Genomic DNA, 12113 nt, shown 5'->3' with positions numbered 1-12113 from the left:
TGAGTGCATATTCATCCGATCACAACAGAAGGAAAAACACATGGGAGGGTTGGAAGGGATGTTGGGGAAAATTGTTATGAGTTTGGTTTGTATTAAGTATTAGACATATATGCATTGATTTGCTGTGATCCTGCTGTGTTTTGTGTCTATGCACAAAGCTTTCTTTAAGTCATATGATCCTTGTCTGGAATGTGCAGACAAAGTCTGAGACAGGAAGAGTTTCCTGCAGGGCATCTGTTTTTGTCAACTGCTTGGTTGACCAGTTGTCTAAAGGTTAAAGGTAATAAAGTAATATAGTGAGTGATTGATGCTTAGTGAGCTCAGTTTAGCTTCGGAGGAGAGAATGATTGTTTTCTGTGGTCTGCCCAGCAACTAGGAGGAGTTAAGCATGGTTTATAATCGGGTGTTACTTCAGCATCTGCAGAGAGAGTTCTCTCTCCAAGCTCCAGCGTGTGCTTGTATTAGTTTATAATAAAATGTTCATTGTAAGAAGACAGTTGACTCTTAGATGTATTACAACTTCTCAAGACCAGAGTATTTTCCACCACAGGGATATATGTAGGAAATATGCAACAAGATGAATGGAAAGCAGCTTGTTTAAAAACTTATAAACAATCAATACAGGACTAAGATTACTACAATATAAGTGGATAATGAGAATTTATGGGCTTGTCCCTTACTAAAGCAATATTGGAAAGAGATAACCAAGATCATATCAGACAATGTTAAAGTACAAGTAATGTGATGCAAACCACTGTATGTTGGGCATTTATCCAGAGAACCTTGTTTCTTAAGTATTAATTGATTTTGGTTTCCTGCCCAGGAAAAGAACCATTGCTCTGATGTGGAGAAAAGCAGATCCACCCACAACAACAATGAGGATCGAGGAGATTGAGCCCAGTGTTATACTGGAAAAACTGAGTTACATTGCCACAGGAAAAACTGAGGAATTTGACACAGTTTGGAGAAATACCTGGAATATAATATTTTCTAATTTAATGGAAATTGCTTTATCTGGATGTTTATTTGTCCTTTATTGGCATTTGTCCTATGTTTGATTACTGCAAATTTTTTAAAGATGTTTGTTAATCTAGAATGACAGTTTGTCATGGATCATGGCATCGTGTTAACTATTGATTATCTAAATTATTTGGTTCATGTAATGGGAGGGGAGACTTAAGACTATTGTTGTTGATGAAAAGGGGGCTCTGCAGAGAAAGTTTGGGGTTTGGGAACTTCTGCCATAATTAGTGATTTTAGTCTACAAAGAAATATTCCTGTGTCCACACAGCAAGATATGGAAAACTATTTTTGTTAACTGGTCCGAGTTCGTTGACACGATCAATGTGAAACTTCGGCTCCTCAAACTACAATCTGAAGTGAAATGAAGACTTGGATGGACAACATGTTTCCTCAGTGATGAAATCACATGTTACATGTTACATGTTACGTAAAAACTAGCTAAGTGATCTTTGCTCCCTAACTTGAGAGTGACAAAAAAAGATAATTTTGAAAAATCATTAAAATCACCACGTTTTCCTCAAAACTAAGGGTACATCTGCTGAATCATGAAGACATTTGCTACTTTTTTAAAAAAAAGTCTGCAATTGTGTTGAACATGTATCTTTTTTTGTTTTCCCAGATTACACATTTGGCATCAAACTTGATACAGTTGTTCTCTGCATTGTACTTGGAAAGCATCAGCGTGCTGTAATTATGTACATTTAGTGATAAAGTACATCTACCACGTTTTGCTAGAGCAAACATCAGTCTGTAAATGCATATTCACACAGCTCTAACTAAACATACCCAAGTCATCTGTGAATATTGTCGTGAATTTAGACAAATTTTGTATTTTTAATTAGTATTTAAAATGTTTAGCTAAAATTTGCAAAATACATAAAATGATATTTGAATGCTCAAATATCCTCCAGAGCTAGCCTGAATTAATTCTGAACAAATACCAGGATCCAGCAGTAATATGAAGCTGAACACAGACCAATGGCTCCTCTCTACGGCACACTTACTGTCAACATGTCGTCACACTTCATGTCTGGAAGTTCTCCATCTTCACTCTTGTTGTAGAACTTCCTGAAGAAGTTGAAGGCGACGACTGTGTACAGGTACACCACCACAGCTAATAGGCCGACCGTCAACACCAGCTGTAGGACGATGAAGGACAAACAGATACAACACCCTAGTTCAAACCCGAACGGTCGTTCATTCGTCTGCTTAGTCCTCTCAATCCTCAACAACTCTGCATCTGTTCAGTCAACTTGCTTCTTCTCTTTATGAAATGACATCACAGTCAGATGTTTTTCATTTCAGAAATCTATTACAATGAATATTATTCAGTACAATGTAAAAACAGTCAAAGCCTTTTCTAACCTGTTCAACTCTTTGACATGTAGCTGATGACACAAACATCAGAGAGAAAACCTAACTAGTTACCTGTTTTCCATTGTGAGTAACAGAGGAGAGGATGGTGCGTAAGGTCTTAAAACCCATGGCGATGTCCAACAAATGGGCAGCAAAGAAGAAGTTGTTGTAGTGACCCAAGATGGACATGGTCATGTACCAGGCCAGATACAGGAAGGACTGTAGGGAGGGAGTGAAGGACAGGTTAACACTTACATGCAACAGATTCTGATTATCTGCACAGAATAACATAGTCCAGACCACACTACTGGACCAGTTTTTTCTTGTACCCACATAGACATTGATAAGGTTTTGCTTGAACCTTGACTTTCCCCTCGGGGGTAAATAAACTATCTTTGATTTGATTTGACTACTGTATTCGCACTCTGAGCATTGCATGTTGGCCCATGGTCTGTGACACATCCTGTTGTAAAGCTTCTGTTTGCAATATTTAACAGTGTTGAGATGTGCTCCATGCTAACTTGTCACTAGGCTTTTTCTAAGCCATGTTTGTGTTTGGTTTTGACACCATGATCACGTGACACACCTTATAAGATGATGGATGTCAGGTGTAGTAAATAAAAGTGTTGTGTTCTCGCAAACACGTTTGGTTCACAGAAAGAAAGATCGGTGTGTGCTGTGCTTATGTTCATGTTGAACACTGGGTGGATGAATTCTGCTAACAAACAGTTTGGTTGCAGTTTGGGTCTTGAATGAGTGAACTTAAAATAAGGTCATTCATTAATTTTCTAAACCATTTAATCCAATTCAGGGTCGCGGGGAAGCTGGAGCCTATCCCAGCAATGTTTGGGCGACAGGCAGGGTACACCCTGGACAGCTCGCCAGTCCATCGCAGGGACACACAACCACTCACTCCTGGGGGCAATTTAGAGTAACCAGTTAACCTAACATGCATGGATGGTGGGAGGAAGCCGGAGAACCCAGAGAAAACCCATGCATACAGGGGGAGAACATGTAAACTCCACACAGAAAGGCCACCGACCAAACCCCTCCCTAGCCAAGAATCGAACCAGCGACCTTCTTGCTGAAAACTGGACCTCAAACTGACTCCGTAGGAGGAGGAGTCACAGCTTCGATGGCCACATACAGTAGAACAGCCTTTCATTATGAGATGGAGACCAGCCAAAGCTAGAACATTAGCTTCAGACAAGCTTCAGGATGGATCTTCACACAGAACAAAGATCATTTGAAAGAGTGGAAATAGAAAACAAATGTTCATATGATGTTTCTGTCATAGAAGATAAATAAATTCAGATGTGCATGCATCAACAGCACACTGTGCCGTCACAGGCAGTAAAGATGAGGGTTTGATCAATTCAGCAGTAGGGACAGGAATCTAAAACTGGTTCAATTCAGGAACTACCTCTGTGTGTGCAGAGGAGCATGCAGCCTAATAACTACTCTGTTCCATGCTTCTTACATGGATGGAGAAGAGAACCTTCTATTTTTTTTCTACCTGTCACGGCATACAGTACAGTAACCTGTACGCCATATTTTTGCAGGACAGATCTGCTCTGTCAAAGGGAACATGCCATGTACACGGCTGCCCTTGATATTCTTATTATATTTATTGAAATCATCATTGGACTTGATGGCAACGCCTGACCTGACAGGAGAAAAGAAAAAGAAAAGAGTGTGTCAGAGCTGCTAAAATCTACAACAGTATTACAGTACAAAAAGATGTTGAGTAATAACAAGAGAGACCTGGCAGATAAATGTGCAACATTTAGTAGGAAGGAGCTGGAAAGATGAACACTTCTGTAGGCAGACACATGCAAATGTGCAACCTGTGTTCCTGCCGTCCGGGATCAGCCGAGTGCGACCACGGCCCAAATTGCCAGGGAGGAACCCAAGGTCCCCAGGGCCCAGCAGGCCCCGAACACAGAGCCCAGGCAGCCAAAGCAGGGAGCGCTGCCGTCCCCCAAGCCCAGAGCAAAGGAAGCCCCCAGGCAGGAACCCCCAGGTAGGGCCCCTCAGGGCACCGAGTAGCACAGGGCGACGGTGAGCAGGCTCAGCGGGCACCGAAACATGGGCTGGATGGAGAGCCAGCACCCCACAGGCCCCAGGACCACCCATACCCCCTAGGCAAAGCCCCGACCAAGACCCAGCGTGAGCCGCTCGAGGAGAGAACTTTCTAGAGGTCTGCCTGATGTGCAGGATCTTTTAATTCCATCCAGTCATTGCATTAACGGAAAAATCCCTGCCTTCTGTGCAAACTGGAGAGGTCATCACTGACAAAAGGTGACTTTTCCTCCTTCCTGCTGGGTCACTGACTAGAGGATATTAGCTGCTCATTAATCTAGTAGTTACCTGGAACCACAGGTGTGTAAATATGCTTCATGGAGACTTTAGATCTGTACTCTGGCAAAGTGTTACTAAATCCATGTTCAACTCAAAGTTATCTAGAAAAAAAGTCTAACACAATGCCAGTTGCAAAAGAATCCTGAATATTGGAGTGAAAAAAGAAACTGAAAGTGAAAAAAATAATAGCATTAAAAAAAGATAAATGAAAGTATAAAGAATAAAAAAAAACAAAAAACAAAAAAAACAGACCCTCATGCTGGATTAAAGGTCAGGGGCTCTCCGTTCTATTCTATTCTAGTCTATTCTATTCTGGTCTAGTCTAGTCTAGTCTAGTCTAGTCTAGTCTAGTCTATTCTATTCTGGTCTAGTCTAGTCTAGTCTATTCTGGTCTAGTCTAGTCTAGTCTATTCTGGTCTAGTCTAGTCTATTCTGGTCTAGTCTAGTCTAGTCTAGTCTATTCTGGTCTAGTCTAGTTTATTCTGGTCTAGTCTAGTCTATTCTGGTCTAGTCTAGTCTAGTCTAGTCTGGTCTAGTATAGTCTATTCTGGTCTAGTCTAGTTTATTCTGGTCTAGTCTAATCCGGTCTAGTCTAGTCTATTCTGGTCTAGTCTAGTCTATTCTATTCTGGTCTAGTCTAGTCTAGTCTAGTCTATTCTGGTCTAGTCTAGTTTATTCTGGTCTAGTCTAATCCGGTCTAGTCTAGTCTATTCTGGTCTAGTCTAGTCTAGTCTAGTCTGGTCTAGTATAGTCTATTCTGGTCTAGTCTAGTCTAGTCTAGTCTAGTCTTTTCTGGTCTAGTCTAGTCTATTCTGGTCTAGTCTAGTCTAGTCTATTCTGGTCTAGTCTAGTCTAGTCTGGTCTAGTCTATTCTATTCTGGTCTAGTCTAGTCTAGTCTATACTGGTCTAGTCTAGTCTAGTCTATTCTGGTCTAGTCTAGTCTAGTCTAGTCTATTCTGGTCTAGTTTAGTCTATTCTGGTCTAGTCTAGTCTAGTCTAGTCTAGTCCATTCTGGTCTAGTCTAGTTTATTCTGGTCTAGTCTAATCCGGTCTAGTGTAGTCTATTCTGGTCTAGTCTAGTCTAGTCTAGTCTATTCTGGTCTAGTCTAGTCTATTCTAGTCTATTCTGGTCTAGTCTAGTTTATTCTGGTCTAGTCTAATCCGGTCTAGTCTAGTCTATTCTGGTCTAGTCTAGTCTAGTCTGGTCTAGTCTAGTCTATTCTGGTCTAGTCTAGTCTAGTCTAGTCTATTCTGGTCTAGTCTAGTTTATTCTGGTCTAGTCTAGTCTAGTCTATTCTGGTCCAGTCTACTCTAGTCTATTCTGGTCTAGTCTAGTCTAGTCTAGTCTATTGTGGTCTAGGCTAGTTTATTCTGGTCTAGTCTAATTCGGTCTAGTCTAGTCTATTCTGGTCTAGTGTAGTCCATTCTGGTCTAGTCTAGTCTAGTCTATTCTGGTCTAGTCTAGTCTAGTCTAGTCTAGTCTAGTCTGGTCTAGTATAGTCTATTCTGGTCTAGTCTAGTCTAGTCTATTCTGGTCTAGTCTAGTCTGGTCTAGTCTAGTCTATTCTGGTCTAGTCTAGTCTAGTCTATTCTGGTCTAGTCTAGTCTAGTCTATTCTGGTCTAGTCTAGTCTATTCTGGTCTAGTCTAGTCTAGTCTAGTCTATTCTGGTCTAGTCTAGTCTAGTCTATTCTGGTCTGGTCTAGTCTAGTCTAGTCTATTCTGGTCTAGTCTAGTCTAGTCTATTCTGGTCTGGTCTAGTCTAGTCTAGTCTATTCTGGTCTAGTCTAGTCTAGTCTAGTCTATTCTGGTCTAGTCTAGTCTAGTCTATTCTGGTCTAGTCTAGTCTAGTCTAGTCTATTCTGGTCTAGTCTAGTCTAGTCTATTCTGGTCCAGTCTAGTCTAGTCTAGTCTATTCTGGTCTAGTCTAGTCTAGTCTAGTCTATTCTGGTCTAGTCTAGTCTAGTCTATTCTGGTCTAGTCTAGTCTAGTCTAGTCTATTCTGGTCTAGTCTAGTCTAGTCTATTCTGGTCTAGTCTAGTCTAGTCTATTCTGGTCTAGTCTAGTCTAGTCTAGTCTATTCTGGTCTAGTTTAGTCTAGTCTATTCTGGTCCAGTCTAGTCTAGTCTAGTCTATTCTGGTCCAGTCTAGTCTAGTCTAGTCTATTCTGGTCTTGTCTAGTCTAGTCTAGTCTATTCTGGTCTAGTCTAGTCTAGTCTATTCTGGTCCAGTCTAGTCTAGTCTAGTCTATTCTGGTCCAGTCTAGTCTAGTCTAGTCTATTCTGGTCTAGTCTAGTCTAGTCTAGTCTATTCTGGTCTAGTCTAGTCTAGTCTATTCTGGTCCAGTCTAGTCTAGTCTAGTCTATTCTGGTCCAGTCTAGTCTAGTCTAGTCTATTCTGGTCTAGTCTAGTCTAGTCTAGTCTATTCTGGTCTGGTCTAGTCTAGTCTAGTCTATTCTGGTCTAGTCTAGTCTAGTCTAGTCTATTCTGGTCTAGTCTAGTCTAGTCTATTCTGGTCTAGTCTAGTCTAGTCTAATCTATTCTGGTCTAGTCTAGTCTAGTCTATTCTGGTCCAGTCTAGTCTAGTCTAGTCTATTCTGGTCTAGTCTAGTCTAGTCTAGTCTATTCTGGTCTAGTCTAGTCTAGTCTAATCTATTCTGGTCTAGTCTAGTCTAGTCTATTCTGGTCCAGTCTAGTCTAGTCTAGTCTGTTTACAGTCATTTAGCAGATGCTTACAGTGACTTACATCAGAGAAAAAGAATAACACAAGCACAATATCAAACAGTAGGGAACATCATAAATAAACGCGAGTCCAGCTGGGAGCAGGCGTTGCCATGTAGTGCAGGAGGCAGTGCAATGTTTTTTCAGGTTTTTGTCCCTTTCCCTTACTGCAGTACTCCCTTTGCTCATACAAGGAACAGTTGATACTACTACATTATCTTGGGCACAGCGTATTCGGGGGTTCAGTGCTGAATTATCGCAATGAACTGGACAACGTTCTACAACTCAGTCAGACAAAAAGAAGAGTCAGTAAGTCACTAAGTGCAGAAGAGCTCCTCCTGAATCTAACCTGCTGTTAAAAGCAGATCAGGACTCTGCAGATCAGACAGAGTTCGGCAGGTTGTTTCACCACCGTGGAACAACAGAGGAAAGGAGTCTGGCTGGGGATTTAGTAAATATGGTAAGGGGGGGGGGGGGGGGGGGGGGGTAATGCCGTAGAGGGAGGGGGAGTAAACGCAGTAGAGGGCAGGGAGTTAATATGGTAGAGGGAAGGTAAGTACATAGACGGACGGTGAACAAAAATGCACATTTTAGCCTGCCTACCTCCTTTAGCTGGTTCACTTCCATTAGTTTCAGGTGAGGTCACTGAGTGGTTAGCTACAGGTAGCCTTGAGTTTGATGGGTGTCAATGATTCACTCCCAAGATCACAGTGCCCAAATTTTGTATTTTTCTAAATTTATTATACACATGATGCTGCCAAGATGGCAATGAAAGAAACCTACAGAAACCTACAAGTGATGTCACAGAGGCTACGTCCATCTTTTGAATACAGTCCATGTTCAGAAATTGATAAGGGAATTGAATAAAAAAAACTCATCAATAGCAAGAATTAATGATAGCATTGAAATCAACAAAATCTCATTAAATCCCAACCATTTTCAGCAACGAATTCACAATTGGTGAAAACTGTTGGTGTGTACAGTGTGATGGTGTGTGTTAAACACTTGCATTGTCTGTGAACACAACCCCAAGCTTCCAGATCTGGTACTTCACATCAATGGAGTTCAGCCTGAAAAGAAAGGAAGTAGAGAGGTTTTCATTGCTTAACAGTGTAAACAACACAAATTATTTTAATGAGTGAATGAACTAAATGACCTAAAAACCTAAAACCATGTATATGTGGTCTTAAAACCATCCATCCATCCATCCATTTTCTGTCCCTTATCTGTGGCCGGGTCTATGGGGCAGCAGCCTAAGCAGGGAAGCCCAGACTTCCAGCTCCCCAGCCATATTTTCCAACTTTCCGGGGGGGTTCCCAGGGTGTTATGAGGTCGGCCAAGGGATATAAGCCCTCCACCGTGTCCTGGGTCTTCTCCGAGGTCTCCGCCCGCAGGGATGTGTCAGAACGCCTCACCAGGGAGGCTTTCAAATAAACCCCTGCTGCAGCCTGGAAAATGGGGCGGGGCTGGATATTGGGCGGAGTTGGATGTCAAACGGGTGTGGTTAGACAGGCAATGGGTGTTGGGGGTTAGGGTTAGGGTTAGCAATGGCCATTTAAAGGGAAAGAAACATGATTCAATCAAAACATTGAGGAGGTGGGATTGGACATCCCCGCCTCATTCTCTAGTCTGCTGCTAAGACCCTCTCAGGCATTCCAGGAGGCATCCTGCCCGAGCCACCTCAACTTGTTCCTCTCGATGCGGAGGAGCAGCGGCTCTACTCTGATCTCCTCCTGGATGACCGAGCTCCTCACCCTATCTCTAAGGGAGAGCCCGGCCACCCTGCGGAGGAAACCCATTTAAGCCGCCTGTATACCAGATCTCGTTCTTTCGGTCACGACCCACAGCTCATGACCATAGGTGAGGGTAGGAACGTAGATCGACTGGTAAGTCGAGAGCTTCGCCTTCTGACTCTGCTCCTTCTTCACCACGACAGACCGGAGCAGAGTCCGCATTACTGCAGACGCCGCACCGATCCGTCTGTCGATCTCGCGCTCCATCCTTCCCTCACTCGTGAACAAGATCACATCCAGATGAAGCCAACAGGACCACGTCATCTGCAAAAAGCAGGGACCCAATCCTGAGGCCACCAAGTCGGATCCCCTGAACACCTCGGCTGCACCTAGAAATTCTGTCCATATAAGTTATGAACAGAATTGGTGATAAAGGGCAGCCTTGGCGGAGTTCAACCCTCACCGGAAATGAATCCGACTTACTACCGGCAATGCGGACCAAGCTCTGACACCTGTCGTACAGGGACCGGACAGCTCATACAACGGGGTCCGGTACCCCATACTCCCGGAGTACCCCCCACAGGAACCCCCGGGGGACACGGTCGAACACCTTCTCCAGGTCCACAAAGCACATGTAGACTGGTTGGGCAAACTCCCATGCCCCCTCCAGGGCCTCAAAGAGGGTATAGAGCTGGTCCACTGTTCCACGACCAGGACGGAAACCACACTGCTCCTCCTCAATCCGGGATTCGACTATCCGGCGGACCCTCCTCTCCAGGACCCCTGAATAGACCTTACCAGGGAGGCTGAGGAGTGTGATTCCCCTGTAATTGGAACACACCCTCCGGTCCCCCTTCTTAAAAAGGGGGACCACCACCCCAGTCTGCCAGTCCAGCGGTATAACTATAGTCCAACTATATCTAGTCGGAACCGCTCAACCTCGCGCACAAGCTCAGGCTCCTTCCCCACCAGAGAGGTGACGTTCCACGTCCCTAGAGCCAGCTTCTGCAGCCGGGGATCGGACCGCCAGGGTCCCCGCCTCTTGCTGCCGCCCAGCTCACACTGCACCCGACCCCTACGGCTCCTCCCGCAGATGGTGAGCCCACGGGAGGCTCTTAATTCATACAGAAATATTCATGTGGATATAAATGGCAGGTGACATCTGTGTGTGCATGAAAGTGTCAATGCATGAAAGCGCAAAAGCAACAAATGAACCGAGAGGAGGCAGGTCAGCCAGCTGCTGTCAGTTTACGATCTCCTCTCTCTCTTCTGGATGCATGCATATTCAACTTACACTGCTGCCAATGAGCTGTCTCTTCTGGGTTTTCTTTTCTTATGTGCATTGCTGAAGTCCAGCGCTGCCTTGTCCAGTCCCAGCAGCTCACTTATACGGTCATGGCCATAAAACTCCCCGTACTTATCCATTACCTGGAAGAGAGCAGGACTTTGTTAAACATCAAGTCAAAAATGTTGATTTGAAGTGTTTATTCACGTTGGCCAGGATGGCAACCCTGTTTGAGCACAATAAGATTACAAAATTTGTATAGATAACTAGCTCTATACCAACACCTACCTTTCTCTTCACAAACTTATCCCAGTAGTTGTTGGGGAAAGATCTGAAAATTGCAAAACAACATGAAAACTTTTAAACTGAAAAGAACTAGAACAGGAGAAAAGAACAAAACATATTTTTTCTGATTCTTTTTTCTGGTTTTCACAGTTAAGATCACAGTTCTTCATCAAATGGGAGCTCAGCAGGAGTACTCTGGTAACACGAGTGAGGTATCTCAGGATGGGAAATGGTTGTGTGTGTGTTCCTCAGAAGCAATTCATTATAAAAGCCATCATTGTCTGGAAGCATTGACGCAGTGACCGAAAGGGGAAACATCTTCTGGATTCAGCAGGCACTGCAGCACCTAACTCCAGGACACACTATATTTGTTTTGTACCTCCTGTGATGCAGGCTGGACAGCTTTTGGATTCATGTCACTTATCTCCTACATAATGCACTGTGAATGATTCCGTAATAACTACAAGATCCTTTTCCACATTAGATTTTTGTTATGAGGTATCAAATCTGACTCAAAAGCACTGTAGGATATAATCAGTCACTTATTCATCTTTATTTATGGCTACAAAGTTGCAAAATTCCTTAAAATCCATTCATACCAAATATGTCATGACTGATTGGTGGGAAATAAAATATTGTTATAAAGTGGATCTGTTGTCCATCACAAGGTAAGTAAAAATCAAATGACTTGCAATAATCAGTGTTGTAACTAAATGAATCCTAATGAGTAGCCTAAAGCTGACTGTATAGGACTTATAAAGCCACTGAACCAAGGGCAGTTTTTCTCAATCCTGGTCTTCAGGGACCACCAACCTGCACGTTTTAGAGGTAATCCTACAGCTAACACACCTGACTCAAATGGGTCATTGGAATACTTTCAATGAACTTGATATGTGGTTTAATTATTTTGAATCAAGTGTGCTGGAGTTTATGGATAACCTAACACAAAGAAAACACAAGCAATGAATCAGCAATGGGAACTAAACCAAGAGGTATACTACAAAGAAACCAAAGAAGACACATTTGTAATGAATTAACCAATGAGTCCAGGTGAATCTAATGAACAGGAAGAAAGGCTAATCAGAAAACCAGGGAACTAAAGAGACAATATGAAACATCACATCATGACAGATATTATGAATTCCAGCAAATCCATGGGAGCAAATTAATCTAACAACAAGGAGATCCCAAAAAGCTAAAAAAAAATCCATCCAAATCCTGGTCGCAGCTGATGAGCATCCTTCAAGGCGTAGTAGCACATGTAAAACACAAGTGCTTTACATGAAAACATTAAAAGAATTATAGTGGGGTGCAGAAATATGGAGTAGTAAGAGTGTCATTATTAAATA

The 12113-nt window shown here is 42.9% G+C and overlaps 1 protein-coding gene across 1 annotated transcript in view; it reads right to left on the bottom strand.

The window, feature by feature from the left end:
• The window catches only part of ryr2a (ryanodine receptor 2a (cardiac)), a gene marked incomplete at its 3' end in the record, with an annotated part of 479882 nt that overhangs the window by 23078 nt on the left and 444691 nt on the right, over positions 1 to 12113 (bottom strand). Inside the window, exons 103-107 of the mRNA XM_079260659.1 lie at positions 10768 to 10810; positions 10489 to 10622; positions 8471 to 8531; positions 2452 to 2598; positions 2028 to 2162 (exon numbers count right to left, since the gene is read on the bottom strand). Of these exons, the coding sequence (XP_079116785.1) occupies positions 2028 to 2162; positions 2452 to 2598; positions 8471 to 8531; positions 10489 to 10622; positions 10768 to 10810 (520 nt within the window). The remainder of the gene's footprint in view (positions 1 to 2027; positions 2163 to 2451; positions 2599 to 8470; positions 8532 to 10488; positions 10623 to 10767; positions 10811 to 12113) is intronic.

Source organism: Telmatherina bonti, assembly GCF_933228915.1.
Source record: "Telmatherina bonti genome assembly, chromosome: 21".
Taxonomy (NCBI): domain Eukaryota; kingdom Metazoa; phylum Chordata; class Actinopteri; order Atheriniformes; family Telmatherinidae; genus Telmatherina; species Telmatherina bonti.
The sequence above is the reverse complement of the archived record's forward strand: the minus strand, read 5'-3'. Positions and strand labels throughout refer to the sequence as shown.